The sequence below is a fragment of the Lampetra fluviatilis genome, chromosome 29 (genome assembly GCF_964198595.1).
Source record: "Lampetra fluviatilis chromosome 29, kcLamFluv1.1, whole genome shotgun sequence".
In the NCBI taxonomy this organism is placed as follows: domain Eukaryota; kingdom Metazoa; phylum Chordata; class Hyperoartia; order Petromyzontiformes; family Petromyzontidae; genus Lampetra; species Lampetra fluviatilis.
In genome coordinates, this window is record NC_136303.1 from 6,557,867 (window position 1) to 6,574,858 (window position 16,992).

General features: G+C 43.7%; 1 protein-coding gene across 2 annotated transcripts in view; it reads right to left on the minus strand.

Annotated features, from left to right (window-relative positions):
- Positions 1-2,417: 2,417 nt before the first annotated feature.
- Positions 2,418-16,992, minus strand: part of UBE4A (ubiquitination factor E4A) — a 32,245-nt gene continuing 17,670 nt past the window's right edge. For both annotated transcript variants that reach the window (XM_078870058.1, XM_078870057.1), the window contains exons 16-22: positions 15,534-15,634; positions 15,159-15,272; positions 14,318-14,492; positions 11,432-11,612; positions 9,991-10,138; positions 7,978-8,135; positions 2,418-5,560 (exon numbers count right to left, since the gene is read on the minus strand). In XM_078870058.1, the coding sequence (XP_078726184.1) occupies positions 5,362-5,560; positions 7,978-8,135; positions 9,991-10,138; positions 11,432-11,612; positions 14,318-14,492; positions 15,159-15,272; positions 15,534-15,634 (1,076 nt within the window). In that variant the 3' untranslated portion in view covers positions 2,418-5,361. The remainder of the gene's footprint in view (positions 5,561-7,977; positions 8,136-9,990; positions 10,139-11,431; positions 11,613-14,317; positions 14,493-15,158; positions 15,273-15,533; positions 15,635-16,992) is intronic.

Consider the following 16,992-nt stretch of genomic DNA (forward strand, 5'->3'; position numbering starts at 1 on the left):
TACAGCAGGCGTCTGGGTGTGGATCGAACCCACGACCTCCTGTATACCAGGCCAGGGAGTTAACGTCTCACCACCTGCACACTCAATAGCTATGCCACTGCTAGAGATAAAACATGTTATACATTGCCAAGGATAACACAGAACAGGTTTAGAGTTTTCTCATCATAGCACACAATTGCAGATATGAAAGACATGGCTCTTTCTCTTGTATGAAATGTAAATTGAATGGTTGCCTGTTTTGTTTTTTGCATTCTATAATTTTCAACATGAAAAAAATGCATCATACACGCCTTAAAGACTTGCAGTATTTACACCATTGGAACCTCATTTTCCAGTAAAAAATATAATTGTTTTTTACCCTTCTATCTGGCAACAAAACTGACACCTTTTTACAAGGAGTCATGTTTGCATAGACCACAATACCTGCAGTCATAATGCAAACAAAAACATAACTATGATAATGTATGCACTGTCCTTGAAGTTGATTGGTCCACACCCGAGACAGCTTTCCTTAAGAGCCTAGTCTAACACGTGCGCCTTTTGGCGTCATCTGGTCCAACCCATGTGAGACTCGGCTCTAAGGAAAGCTGTCTCGGGTTTGGACCAATCAACTTCAAGGACAGTGCATACATTATCAGAGTTATGCTTTTTGTTTGCATTATGACTGCAGGTATTGTGGTCTATGCAAACATGACTCCTTGTAAAAAAAGTGTCAGTTTTGTTGCCAGATAGAAAGGTAAAAAAACAATTATCATATTTTTTACTGGCAAATGAGGTTCCAATGGTGTAAATGCTTACCCCGAGCTCTCATACTCTGAAGGTGCATTGTCTTTGAGTTGTGCGCCTTTTGGCGTCATCTGGTCCAACACCATGTGAGACTAGGCTCTAAGGAAAGCTGTCTCGGGTGTGGACCAATCAACTTCAAGGACAGTGCATACATTATCAGTTATGTTTTTTGTTTGCATTATGACTGCAGGTATTGTGGTCTATGCAAACATGACTCCTTGTAAAAAAGGTGTCAGTTTTGTTGCCAGATAGAAGCGTAAAAAAACAATTATCACTTGCAGTATTGTTGTTATGCATCTCCCACACCTGGGATATGCAATTTCAAAAACACGACTGCGTGTGAGTCCATCGACAGCTTTATTACAGCAATCATTTGCACTTCCAGATGTAATTACACTCAATACCAACACATCAGCATTTCAACCTGCTCTTCCAGATAATCGACCCTCAATTAAAACCCATGCAAATCTTAAAGCGAGAACAAAACCCCAAAGTGCTTCATGATTTGAAAAACTACATCTTTTATACTAAGCTGCAACAAATGTGGTCCTGTTTGCAATGATTCTAAATCTTGAATGTGCACAAAAACGGGAAGCAAATGACATCACTTCCGTAAGTTCAAAACGAAACAGGAATATTAACTTGCACGTTTATGTATATGGAACAGATAAATGAGACTTGCATTCATTCTGGTTATCCCAACATTTCCATTATTAAACATGCGGATAAAGTGGTGCGTATTCAGCACGTGTCAACCATGGATTTGACGCCACTGGACACCGTCACAGCTGAGTGCGGTGCCCCCCGCGTCCGCGCCAGCCGTCTGGAACGCACTCGGCTGGGGGCTACCGCCTATGAGTGGACAGTCCAACGCAGTTCTGACAAGTTTCAAGAAGCATTTAAAAACACCGATGTTTAGCCGTGCTTTCGGAAGTGTCAAATTACAGCAGAAGTACAATAATTTGCATCCCAATAACCCACGAATGGTAATCATTTGTGGACTACTGTATTGGTGGTTCGCCACTGCTCCCCTTCATCAGCGGCAGATTGAAAAAGCTTCACGGACCGAAAAGTCATAATCTCTCGAAGTGGGCAAGGATAACGAGTGAATGGAAAAAAGCAAATTTTTTGCAAATAATGTTTTATTAACACCACGTAAGATTAGGTGTTCTGATGTGACTTGAGTCCAGATTAAAAGAGATTTTCGCTTTTTAAAAATCTCAAAATGAAAAAAGAAAACTTTAAAATAGACGCAAAAAACAGTTTTGCACCATTTTGGTCTTTGAAAAACATTGGAATCTGCAAATGTATCGTGCATTCATCAGCTAATCACGTGACACTCTTCCTCTACAATCGCAGATTAATGGAATCGCACGGCCAATTCCTCCCATAATGCACGGCACACCACGTCAGCGCAGCATATTTTGTATCAAACTCCACAGTGCACCGCAGATTCCAGGATGGGGGATATGGGGTCCCCCCCACCCATATCAATGTGGACAAACCAGCAGACGCCTCAATCTTTGAAATTAGATTCAGATTATTACTATGAGTGTGTGGCAATGAGCTCTTGAAAGTAAAATGCGAGGTGCATGCGCTTGCGCAAGTGAATGTGTGTGGGCAGCATATGATCAGGAAATAAATGACAATGTTTAATTATCATTAGAAGCATTTTTCTTCCAATACCATATTCAATATACTTATATACATAAACATTCCTCTTAAATTCTTAGCATTACACAACAATCTACTCTACAACAGATCAATGTGCAGTCAATTACACGCATGTCCACTTCCATTTAGTCTATACCAATATTGTCCTCTAATAGTTTTCTAGGAGTAAAATGAAAAATACAATGGAGAAATATTCATGTGTGCAAACACAAATCACACACATGTATGGTATGTACAATGTTCTAGTATAAATTATGTACATTATGGACTCCTAAGACCATGCAATGAAGGTGAAAGTTGATATTTATTCCGATGTTTTAAAGCAGCCAAATTAATAAACTAAGAACGGAAATAAAATTAATTCAAGAAAATCCAAATCAGGATCTGCTACATTCATGGCTGCTCTACCTGAATTAGATAGTCCATTATTCACTCAAACACAAATATATAAAAATTAGTCTAGTGAATGGCAACAAATGAAAATTCGACAAATATAAAGTCCTACTTCTAACAAACTCGGGTTACATTCACATAGTAAAATAAATACAAAAGTGAACTTTAACGAGTCTAATATGAAATAGGGCCTTATAAATGCAATGCTAAATGTGCCGTCCTCATGAAACTCAGTCCAACAACCGCAATTAACTGCATTCCAATCTAGTGGAACCTGTACTGGGTACAGATACCAAATTCCACTTTGCCCCAGCGCACCACTCACCACTAACGCTCAGCCCTCAAAAGCAGGCAGTTGGTATGTTTGTTGAACTTCTTTTGCACAACTAAACACAAAAATCAGTTCTAAAGAAATGAGTGAGTCTACGTGTCTATGTGAGCCGATGTGTTTCTGTGCGAGTCTACGTATGAACTCCTTTCGCACCGTACGTAGTAGTGCTAATCGCAGGTGCGGGGAAAGGACAACTAAACAACAAAATGCAGTTCTAAACAAATGAGTTTTAAGTTTGTGCGAAGAGTCACTTGCTAGTTCCTTCACATTCTACGTTGGCTTCCCACTCCCGCATATTCCACACTCCAACCATGACGCGCGCTGACCGGCAGTTGTTGCCATCGCAGTCCAATTAAGCCAAGGACCCACACGCACTCGTGTCTAAGCGGAATCGTGTGTACTACACCTACTAAGACAGAGGCAATAGAGTGACAACACATCGTTGAAATGTAAAAATAAATAAATGTAGATTTCTGAATGCCTTGAATAATAATCAGCTATTGTGGAATTTATTAATATTTATTTAGAAGAACAGATACAGATATGGGAGCTGTCAAAAGTTGCAAAAGCCTCGTGACTGTGTCAAACAGTAGCAAAGAAACCAAATAAAAAAGGTCATTGGGGGGGAAAAAAATTGGGGTGCAATTGTGTAGGCATCTATTGGTATGCTGGTGCTTTCCAACAACAAACTACCCGAAAACATGTTTACCATTAAAAAATTAGTACTACAGTCCAAAGCAAGACTGAAGAGGCCGCTGTGTTTTTAAATGAGAAATATAAATGAATAACGGCACTTTTGCTGAATAAAATCAACTTGTGGAGGAGAATCAAACACAAAGCAAGGAAACAATTTGAGTCTCCATTACAGATATTTTAACGTGCTTGTAGCCCCTGCTGTATGCAAGGTCATTTTCAAAGTTACTCCATACTTTTTGTTGCGCGTTGCTACTTTACAAATCAGGATTATTTCCCACATCGACGAGACTCATTAACTTCTGGATCACTTGCGTTACACTGGCAATGCTTCGTCCAGTCCGTTAAAAGTCCTCACGATGAAATATATGCCGCTTGTTTTTTTTGTGTTTAAGAATTTCAACAGACTTGTAAAAGTTTGAGCAAAAATGTATTGAGCGGCGCTGTGACACACAGTGCCTCAATATAAAGCAGACGATCACCTACGGATATAGCCTGCATGTGTTCAGTGTTGATTTTGCAGATTTACACGCTCGAAAGCTTCTACACGGTGACATGCAGTATAAGTGGAAAAATTTTACTTGGCTTGATGCTGATTCACTATTCCAATTGTACGCCGCATTAGATTACACTTTAGAAGACAATAAACTTTCCATTGTTGCACTTGCAGCAAGGCGTGTGTAAAGCTAGCTTCAGGAACTTAAACGCATAGCCATCTAAATATGTTACATAGAATATTTAATTAAATCAAATGTTTTAGCAAATACATTTAATTATAATAATTTACAGCTCTTACTCAATCCATTGCTGGGTGACAACACTACCGTACTCCGTCGGTCATGGGGGTTTGCTTGGCAATGCTGCACGACGCTGGTCAATGCGGATGATCAGGGAAGGTGAAAAGTTAGTCGGGACCGGTTCACATATCACTCACCAAATATGTTAGTCATGTCCAGGAATCGGATCGTTGGGTCCAAGCCACCAATCTACCCGTGTTAGTAATTAATTATTATTGATAAATGCCTCGTGTCATATATTGCTATTTACACCCCCGTTATTTTATATTCTGAACTCGTTAAAACAGCTTTGTTTTTAACACAATTGCAAAGAGGGGCAGTTGTCTGCAATGCAAGGTGATGTGTTGCTTTATATAACCTCGCGGTCAGCATTAGCCAAGGAAGATGCTGCTTCTTAATTCTTCAACCCGTGGTGTGGAATAAAGCCGATGTGAGCGCCAAGCATTCTGTCGAGGAAACTAAGAGGCTGCCCTGGTACGGTGTGCTGTTAAATTACATTGACACTCAAGCTATGGGTTGAATGGGTCACCCCTGCTGATAAAGCTTCACATTGTAGGTCAAGCAGTATCGTGGTTAGTTGCTAAGTCACACTTGGTAAATGTTATATTTGCTATAGTCACGGTCTGGCTTATTCCGGTTTGCTTTATAAATGTACATTGGATACACAGCAGGGGTAAGGAGGGGGGGTTAACAGGTCCCGCTTGGCTGCTGTTCCTCCTGCTGCTGTTCCTCCTGCTGCTGTTCCTGCTGCTGCTGTTCCTGCTGCTGCTGCTGCTGCTGTTGCCTCCGCTGCTGCAGCCACTCCTGAATCCGGTCCCGGAGCTCCGTGTCGGGTTTCACTTGCTCCATAGTCAAGGGACTGCGATTGAATGGGTCCGTGTGGTCACTGCGGGATGGTGTGGAATGGGAGGGCCAGGGTTAAGAGAAGGTTAATTAAACATTAACATGCCAGGAAAACCTAGTATCCAGCCCTCTCTGGATGCTGGGATAAAAAACCAGGCAAAACCAGAAAACCAAAAGCATTTGCAGTTTTCTCTCCTTAAGGCGCCAGAATGCTTGCAATGCCATTTATTTACTTTAATGCTAATTTTGAACTCCATAGTATGGCTGTTTCCAGATCACATGAAGTTCAGTGGCTGTAACAAAAGTTGGCATAGGTTGCAGGTGTCTAATTGAGCAACTGAGTTTTTGACCTTGAAAACTGTGAGGTGTTCACCTGTACAGTGCATGCTATACAACAAAACGACTCACGGAGCCTTTGCAGCTTCACTGCAGAGCAATAAAGCATACTTTATAAAAAGCCTTGTAGGATAGCAGATGTTGCAATGAGGCTTATGTTCTTTAGTTTTAAACAAAGAAGGGCGACGGCAGACTGGGAATAACCGCAGCGGCGATGATACAACATTTACGCAAAGTTGACCTTGGAAAAGTTCTCAAGTGAAAGCTGCGATCCAACCTGTGTTCCGACCCACATGCTCTCCTGTTCTCTTGATAACGAATGCTTGAAAATCAGCCAATGCTGTGCACACTTTAGGATGCCATGTAACATTATATTCATTTCAGGAATGTTTACTCAAAGTGTTTTGTTGAGTGTAAAAATAATAATATAAAGGTAATACAGTGCCCTCTACAATGAGTCATCCAAAAGCAAAATATTAAAAACGGAGTTAGCTAAGCATCACCATCCAGTGGGGCTAATTAAAGAGCATAATTTTCATATTATTATAAGTATAACCCTGCTTAGCCACTTAGTTGGTAAGTAAAAAGTAATCACTAGCCCACACTAGCCAGCCCACACTAGGAAGCCCACACTGACTAGCCCGCACTGACTAGCCCGCACTAACTAGCCCGCACTAACTAGCCCACACTAACTAGCCCACACTAACTAGCCCACACTAGCTAGCCCACACTAGCTAGCCCACACTAGCTAGCCCACACTAGCTAGCCCACACTAGCTAGCCCACACTAGCTAGCCCACACTAGCTAGCCCACACTAGCTAGCCCACACTAATTAGCCCACACTAACTAGCCACAACTAGCTAGCCCACACTAGCTAGCCCACACTAGCTAGCCCACACTAACTAACCCACACTAACTATCCCACACTAACTAGCCCACACTAACTAGCCCACACTAACTAGCCCACACTAGCTAGCCCACACTAACTAGCCCACACTAACTAGCCCACACTAACTAGCCACAACTAGCTAGCCCACACTAACTAGCCCACACTAACTAGCCCACACTAACTAGCCCACACTAGCTAACCCACACTAGCTAGCCCACACTAGCTAGCCCACACTAACTAGCCCACACTAGCTAACCCACACTAACTAGCCCACACTAACTAGCCCACACTAGCTAGCCCACACTAGCTAGCCCACACTAACTAGCCCACACTAACTAGACAACACTAACTAGCCCACACTAACTAGCCCACACTAACTAGACAACACTAACTAACCCACACTAATTACCCACACTAACTAGCCCACACTAACTAGACAACACTAACTAACCCACACTAACTAGCCCACACTAACTAGCCCACACTAACTAGCCCACACTAACTACCCACACTAACTAGCCCACACTAACCAGCCCACACTAACCAGCCCACACTAACTAGCCCACACTAACTAGCCCACACTAACTAGCCCACACTAACTAGCCCATACTAGCAGGCTGCACTAGCTAGCCCACACTAACTAGCCCACACTAACTAGCCCACACTAACTAGCCCACACTAACTAGCCCGCACTATCTAGCCCATACTAGCAGGCTGCACTAGCTAGCCCACACTAACTAGCCCACACTGGCCAGGATGCACTAGCCACCGACTCAGCCCGATGAAGGCATTTCCATGCCGTGTTGGCTGTGAAGAGGTCTTCAACAGGCAATGGTTTGACAAAGGCTGTAAAAATGTATTACAGGGCTATATACAATCCAAAAGTATAAAGAGGTTAAGACTTGCACTAACAAGATGGAAACTACAGTGGTAAACTGCAATATTTACCAAATGAGAAAATAAAATAGAAAATAAGTATGTTACCATAATTTCCAATGAAAACTCAAAGAGTCCTTCAGGAGTTCCATAGCTTAGATCTCCAAAAAAAAATCGCTTCATGCCAGAGGTCATAGTTTAACTTGGTGGACTAGTTCACTACCTTACACAAAAGCCCACGTATAACACAAACATAATAACCGTCACGCACACCATGTAATGTGGGACATCAAGGTCAAAGCATAACTACGAGCCTCCGACACAAGCAGAGGGTTGCGTTGCATGCAGGCGGCGCGCACCTGAGCAGGTGCCGTGCGATGGTGCAACGATCCAGGGTAACTCGCGATGACGGCAGCACGACGGGGTCCTGCATCAGCGTGCTCATGATGGGGTCCAAGAATTCGTCGGGAGCGTCTGCGTACGTCTCCTCCTCCTGCTGGTGCTGGTCGGCCAGAGACTGCGCACGGGCACAGGGTTGTCCTCGGCTCAGAGGTCGCAAACGGGTTTTGATTCCTTACCCGTACCCGGCCGCACCAGGGTCGCAAATGGGTACCCGTACCCGGCCGGGTACAGGTAGCCGTATCCTACCCGTACCCTACCCGAAATGAGTGACAAACGGTTACTCACCAGTGACTAACGGCCTACCCGTACCCGGCCGCACCAGGGTCGCAAACGGCTTCCCGTACCCGTACCCGGCTGGGTACGGGTAGCCGGGTATTGGGTAGGGTACGGGTATCGGGTGCCCGGTTGCGACCTCTGCCTCAGCTACAGCAAGGGCAATCAGGCAGCACCGACTACACAGCCCCGGGTTGAGAGGTCGATGGTTAACTTGCGTGAAGAAGACGATTGCTTGCGTTGCGATCGAAACGTCGTGATATTTTTTTTCGATTTTTTCTATCTACAGTACGTGGCTTTACCGAAAGACCCAAAGAGTATGTGAAGAGCTTGCAATTCCTCTCATGCACAAGTAGACCCGGCTGAAATGGGTCCAACTCCCTACAATTGTTGATCTTTTGACTTCTTCTTGCCCTTCAGTGTCCCATTTTCCCAAGGAAGAGGAGCAGCAGGAGGGTAGCCTGCGAGCCTTCTTCTACGTGTCCACATCATGCTACATTCCCTTGGCTCACTCATCCCAGAAGCAGTTTTTGGGATCAAAAATGTTTCTTGTTCATACCATTCCAACCAGACAAACACCACCTGACATCAAATAATCAACACTACCTGGTGACCAATGTCACATAACATCTGATGACTGTTATTATAAACCATCAGACGACCAATATTTGACACTATAAGTCAACTTGTATCCAACAGAAAATATTACCTGGTATCTGACTGTTTATTGCACTACCATATACTGGCCATCTTGTATCTCTGAATATTGGAAGTCTCATACATATCATGCACTCTGTTGGATTCACGAAGCCATACCCACCACAGCCTTTAGCAATGCATATCATTGTTTTTCCCCATCAATGCTTAACTTCCAGTATGAGAGTGCCAATGCATTCGCACAGCACCGGGGATGGGCCATCGTAGTGGGAATTTATTGCACGAGATAACAGCAGGTTTTATAGAACACTGGGTTTTTTCCGCCACAATGTAAATGACATTTAGAGGTGGCTTGGCAATGTAGTCAACATATGGATTAAAATAAACAACGGGGCGAGACACGGAACTGCTCAATAAAACTACAAAACTGCACTTTAACTTAAAACACCAGCAGGTTTAAGCATCTCGTTCACTGTGCGATTCTTCTGATGTCTTGCAATGCCTTTATGGGCTCACAAGTAGTACCGTCTCAAATATATTTTTAAATCTTCTTGGTTCTTTCGGTAAAGTCACGTAGAAGGGAAATAATGAAATAATAAAAATAACCATAATTAAATACATTTCTCACGACGTTTCGGCCACAACGCAAGCAGCCGTCCTCAGGTGAAGAAGACGGGAGAACCAAGAAGATGAATCCCTGCAGTCACGAAAGCTTTAAATCGATATTTTTAAATGTCCAAGTATGGTTCCGCTCGTCATTGATATCATCGTTACCTAGAACTGCATTTAAAACCAGGCGAGAACCCACAAAGACAAAAGTCTAATTTTCGCGGGGGAGAATGTGGGGTGCAAATAAAGTACAGTTCAAAATAACTCGGTGAGAAACTGCAGCAATAAGACGATAATAAAAATCGACGAGAGAAAAACATTTTTCCCAAAATGATACGAATCATATTTTCTCCAAAGCCAACTATGAGGCATACGAGGACTCTCCGTTGCGTTGCCATAATAACTGCAAGCCGATATAGGCCCCACCGTACCTTGACCTTGTCGGCGAGGTTAACGAACGCGGTGATCATGTCGCTAGGCTTGTTGATGCGGGTGAGCACGCGCACCGTCTGCGCAAACAGCGTGGGCGAGTAGGAGCGCCCATCCCTCGGCACGGCCGCACAGAACGCTTCCTTCTCCCTGCGAATGTCACAAGCGAACACAAACGATACATATTCACCGCTGCCCCCAATGTCTAGAGTTCACTCCTCTCTGGCCATCCACAACTGCTGACACCCCTCCCGTTTAGGGTCAAGACATCTCTCTTCTCCTCTGCCCATGACTGACCTGTCTCTCTATGAAGTATCTTCTTGCCCTCTCTGTCTCATAATCCTTCCACACCATTAAAAACAACCTCAACTCCTTCATTTCTCTTTCTTCCAAGAGATACACATCCCCAACTGTACAGCACCTCAATGTGCATTTGCATTACTTTCAGCCCAATTGTATAGTATTCCAATTGTACTTTATTATTCTGCAATATGTAGGGCAGGGTACACTGGGTGCCCTGTTGCTGGGCATTCACACATTTCACGTGCGAGCATGGTTCTCGTGTCCACTTTGCTGTCAGAGCAGATTAACTCAGACAAGACATTAAACTCAGGCCCTGAGATTATCTCAAACAAGACATGAAACTGAGGTCCTGATACACTTCTTCAGAGAGAATAAGATTTCAAATATAAAATCAGTGAGCCAAATAGTATTATTTCCCTTTGATGGCTCGACATAGGTGGTGAGATGTTAACTCTCTCGCCTGGTATGCAGGAGGTCGTGGGTTCGATCCCGACCCCGACGTCTGTATATTTAGAGTTTGCCTTTTCTCCCAATGGTCGCGTGGATTTTTCTCCAGGTCCTCCGGTTTTTCCCTCCACATTTAGAATCAACATGAGTTGAGAGAATTTGGCTGCTATAAATTTCCACACGATAAGCCACTTCTCTGAGCTGTCATTTGTGACCAGGTCACTTCTGAAAAATATCTAGAGAGCTAAGATGGCCTTACCTGATAAAATACAAAATAATGTACTTTATAGTTTAGTTGTAAATGAGATCAATGCTTATAAATCAATGTCGCAAACAAGATACATTTTTCAAACAAGATCATTACAATTAAACATTGGTTGATGAAGTAAATATTAATATGAATTTTGACTCAACAAGGGCACCACATTCTGTGCCTGAGACAGAAGGAATTCCTTAAAGCCAAGTTTCTACAGGACAACAGTAAATATGAATGATCGATTATATTATAGATGATAAAGGGCCAATTCATTGTTAATCTAAACGGACCTATGTCACAAACTAGAGCTCTGGTGACAAAACGCCTTACGAACGGGGTTGAGATATTTTTCACAAACTAATTCACGAGCATTTGTAGGCGAACAGGGAGGGCTAATCATTGGCCTGCCACCATACAGCCGCGAAAGCGCCACTGACCCCAGGTTCAGGTAGATGGTGCAGATGTCGGAGACCAGCTGGTGCGGCCGGAAGTCAAACTCGCTGAAGTCCTTGACCTTCAGGGCACCCATGCGCGGGCCGGCGAGGTGCTGCAGGAAGTGATTGAGCATAGCGATGACGCGGTCACAAAGCACCGGGTTCACGAACAGGGCCTTGATGTCTGTTTGGGCAAGAGGGGGCCATACACAGACAAGGGACAGACAGGAGAGGCAGCTTGCACCCTGATCAAGATAACGTATACATCGAACCAGCATTACATGATTGGAACCTCCTTTGCCAGTAGCAAAATATGATCATTGTTTTTTTACCCTTTCATCTGGCAACAAAACTGACACCTTTTCTGCGCCTTTTGGTGTCATCTGGTCCAACACCATGTGAGACTAGGCTCTAAGAAAATCTGTCTCGGGTGTGGACCAATCAATTTCAAGGACAGTGCATACATTATCAGAGTTGTCTTTTTTGTTTGCATTCCGACCCGCAGGTATTGTGGTCTATGAAAACATGACTCCTTGTAATAAAGGTGTCAGTTTTGTTGCCAGATAGAAGGGTAAAAGAACGATTATCAGCATTACATTCTTCAGTGAAGTGACACAATTGGAAGGAACCAGCCTCTCCATAGGACAACTGTTGTTAGTTTGAAGTGGCAGCTATTGGCGAGCTTAGCCAACAATTGATAAGAGATCTGAACTCGCAATGCTATGATTGTGAGTCAAGCGCTTTGCCAGTGACACCAGGCTGAATTACAATTAACAGAACAAAATTATTAAATAAAAATTAATTCAGAAAACGATCATTCGTGAAACAAAAAAATACTTGCAAATTATATCATGCCCAGCCCAGAAATGATTCCCAACTGGAATATTTATATATAAGGGGCTCATAGATATATATATAAGCAACTAATCTATACAAATGTATTGAGAACTCCTTGTTGTAGATCGCTCCAACAATTTCAAGTGCCTGATTGTGATTCGAAAGTATTTTGTTCTCAATAACATGGCTTAAAAAATGTATGTCACAAACTGGCACACGCAGCCTTGAGTATTATTTTACGAGTTGTATCTCCCTTTAAATGTTCACAAAACACCATGGTGCTGATGACATTACCAGAGCATGCGATGCCAGACAGGGCTCAGTGTGAGCGCATAGAGAGCGAGTGGAACACGCTCAATGGCAGGAGACCATTGGCTAGATCCATTCATTAGATGCAGAGGTCTGTGTCTGTCCAGGCTGACCTACCTACTTACTGTTCCTGCCTTCAATAACTTTTCCAACCAAGCAGCCAGTGGGGGGGGGGTGGCACGTGCCCCTGCAATGATACGATCAAAATCCCTAATTTCGATCGGACCATTGGGGTTTATTAGTAATAAATCGGCATTTTGCGACCCCCACTGCTACTGTGTAGCATATTATTATGTGCCAGGGACTCTATGAGATGATAGGATAATAGTCTGAGTCCATAATTGGCAATAAGTCACAGCAAAGCAGTTATAAGTGACTCACAGAATTGTGCGCAGTTGCGTATACATTACACGACTTCCCTGAAGGCCTTCAGCGAGCGCGATGCCGATCACACACGGTTCGAATTCGACCCTCGATCGATGGCTGCGCAATCGCCGCACATGCGTCGAATAAAAAGCAAGGGACTAACAACGCCTATCATTTTTCCTTGCTGGAGGGGTTGCCCCCCCTACCTGAAAATCCTGGCTCCGCCATTAATTACCAGGTTACAACTCTGGTTCTGGGAATCAACAGGTCAGAAATAGCCAAGTGTGCCTGTTTGTGAAAGTGCTTCTGTAAAATGGAAAGTCAATAAACAAATTGGCCATATTTTTATATTAAATTTTACATGGTGAACCACTCTTGTATCCTTATTTATTTATTTGTTATATTACAGAGTGAAATCTGGGATTGAGAAGTGGTTGATTAGTTAGCACACATGAACTCGGCAATATGAGTCCAATTTCCGCCCACGATGGACATTAGTGATCTCCCAACTGGTCCTGGGTGTGAACCCACAACATTTACAATTCGAGTACCGTGACGTTTCGCCGGTAATTACAACCAACCTCATTAGGTGACATCCACATTTGTGGATAAATCGTCCATTTTTGGTCTTAACAACACATTCATTCATAATAATAAACACATTTATACAGTAGTAAAATATGATCAAACACCCCCCCTCCCACACCATGACTGGCAAAGCTTCGGTGACGCCTTCATCCAGCTATACATTGGCAAAAGAGCCGAAAATTATGATATATGATAATTGGTTTTTTACCCTTCTATCTGGCAACAAAACTGACACCTTTTTACAAGGAGTCATGTTTGCATAGACCGCAATACCTGCAGTCATAATACAAACAAAAGACATAACTCTGATAATGTGCACTGTCCTTGAAGTTGATTGGTCCAAACCCGAGACAGCTTTCCTTAGAGCCTAGTCTCACATGGTGTTGGACCAGATGACGCCAAAAGGCGCACAACTCAAAGACAATGCACCATCAGAGTATGAGAGCTCGGGGTAAGCATTTACACCATTGGTATCTCATTTGCCAGTAAAAATATGATAATTGCTTTTTTACCCTTTTATCTGGCAACAAAACTGACACCTTTTTACAAGGAGTCATGTTTGCATAGACCGCAATACCTGCAGTCATAATACAAACAAAAGACATAACTCTGATAATGTATGCACTGTCCTTGAAGTTGATTGGTCCAAACCCGAGACAGCTTTCCTTAGAGCCTAGTCTCACATGGTGTTGGACCAGATGACGCCAAAAGGCGCACAACTCAAAGACACTTAAAAGTCCAACTCCCCCGAGAATGGCTGAACAGATGACAGACAGGTGGACGTGGTACCCTGTGTGAGGAATGCGAGCGTGCGGATCGTCTCGTTGGACATGATGTTGTGGAAGCGCGCCAGCTGCCCAAACATGTTGAGGCTGTTCTCCCGCTCGCGTCTCGCTGCGGGCTCATCGCCGTCCCACTCGCCGCGCTCTCTCTCCAGCTGCAGCACCTTGATGCGGCTCAGATACTGCATTGCCACGCGTACGACACAGGAGCATGCGGTTTGAATTCCATGCTTTTGCCGAGAATCGGCCGAGAGGAAAATATTGCGAAGCATCACGACAGACGGTGGGACGCATCGCGAACTCACGTCCACTGCGAACGTTCTCCCAGGGAGCAATCTACCACTGAATTTACAACTTAGACATCGATTTATACGTGGAGATAACTAAGCACTGTCGCTTTCCTTAAAACCAAGGGGAAATCTAAGAAATAGACACTTTATTTTCAAATGGGACATCAATATAATCATGTCAGAAATTTATACTAAAAATAAAAAGGAGAAATAATTGTAGGTAAAGCACAGTGTACGTGTGTGTGAGGGAGGAGTGGAGGCAGTTTTCAGGGCACTCAGCTACAAACCCAGTGACCTAATTCTATTCCCATCCATGGCCAACATCAGTGGTGAAAATGTGAGTCGGTCCTGGGCCTCCCCTAGGTCGACTCGGCGTTCAACGTGAACCTGGTAGAGTTTGTAAACATCTGCACTGGGGAGACAAAGGCAACCAGGCATCCTAGCATGGGCTGTACCAGCATCAATAGGTCTTTGCTAATAGCGCTCGAAACAATTCTAGGCTATAAAGGGGATATATGCCTTTGTGCGCGTTCGTGTTTTTTGGAGTGTTGGTCGTACCTGTATGGCCTCATCCAGTAAAAATATGGCATCGTTGAGCAGCAAGTTAAGGAATCGGAGGAAAAGGGGCGCATTCGTGGCGTCGATGTTCTGCAATGCCTGATTTGCCAGATCCTGCACACACACACACACACGGAACGCGTTCATACTGAAGGTGACAGAAATACAAGCTGGCATTTTTTTACGAGATAACTTAATGCAGCCTTTTAGGAATTACAATTGCGTAACAAGTGAGCACAAGGCAAGGCCAATTATAGTGGCGAGTTTGTAGTAGATAAAAAATACTCGTAAATTATATTATGTTTCGGCCCGGGATAATCAGGGTAATGCTCAGCTGCAGCGTAGCTTTGTTTTTGTCGGGAGATTTGTACTGACCTTGATGCTGGCCCGGTAATCATCCTGACCCCACATGTACCGCAGAATTGGGTACATCGGTCGCCGGTAGTTAAACTTTTGCTCAAAATGGTGTGGGTCACCTGTTAATACAACGTACAAAAAAAACCATGACATTCTTAAACCATGTAAAAATGTTAGAAAAAAGTGTTCGTGTGTTGTTGATCAGTTTTGCGTTTTCTGGCCGGAGTGGTCTTCCCATTCATAATTACTCTCCTGTTCTTCCACCTGCTATTACACATTATGGGCTGCACCTTGAGTTTCTCAAAGCAACTTGAACTCTGCCGGGCGTGGTGGCATCCACCTGTAACCAAGAGCTTTGGAGTCAAGGGTCGGTGGATCGTGGAAATTGTAAAATCCCCACATCGAGGTGGGCTTCAAGATGGCTAGGACATGGTAGTACAGAAAATAGGTTGACAAACACATCTGTGTGGATCTTTGAGAGCAATCCCCTCATTACCAGCTTTTGTTTTTTTTACATCTACCCCAAGTGCTTCATTTTTCTAATAAAAATGCAAAACACTCACAAAAAGAAATTCATCTAACATCCCAATAAAAGACCAACTCTCCAGAGAAACTTTCCAGACCCTGGGAGGCTTTCCTGGATAAACGCAGGTTAACAGACGAACGTGCCCATCACACCCTTGTCTTTGTCTACACTCTGCTTGTCTCCCGCTTTGAGGCAGTGAGATGGCCCAGCGGTTGCACATTCGCCATTTGAACATTATGGCGGGACCCCGGGGTCCCGAATAAACGGAAGTCAAAATCGTAATTCATTTATTTATTTTTGGCGACTCCGTCCCACCGCAAACATAAACGCCGCGACCCACCTGGCGCGGATCATTCTGTTGTCGTGTCGTCCAATTGCAGCGAGGTCGAATGCGCAGAAGAGCTGAACAAGCGAATGCACTCCATGCTCGGGTATGGGCAGGATCATAAGTCTTATCCAAAGCTGCTCAAACTGCCTACACGACTTAAGTCCTTTATCTGTCATAACGGTCTGCATAATACAGTGAAACTGCTCTCTTATCTTCATTATTATTTGTGACCTACCAATGTCTGCAGCCAGGATCAATCGATGACAATCCTATTACCTGCAGATATTTAACAGATGAGATGCGTTGCACCGTTAATTCCTCCTGTTTGATAATACTTCTCTTGTCCGTATGCATCTGTGCAGATAGTTTTTTTTTGCGGTGAAGCCATAGTCCCCACATACCGCTCGTATCAATGCGGATAAGAGGAGCGGCGACCCACTACTCTGTAGAGTAACATTGGTATAAACGCTTGTTACAATATGAACAGCGCATTGAAAACGCGTACTATTTTATGTACTGTTTACAAGGTGTGTTAACAAACCCACACTGAGAAACACAATGATTGACAAGAGGGGTGTAAATAATTTTTTCGATAGTGTATTTAAAATAGAGGTACTGCAGGT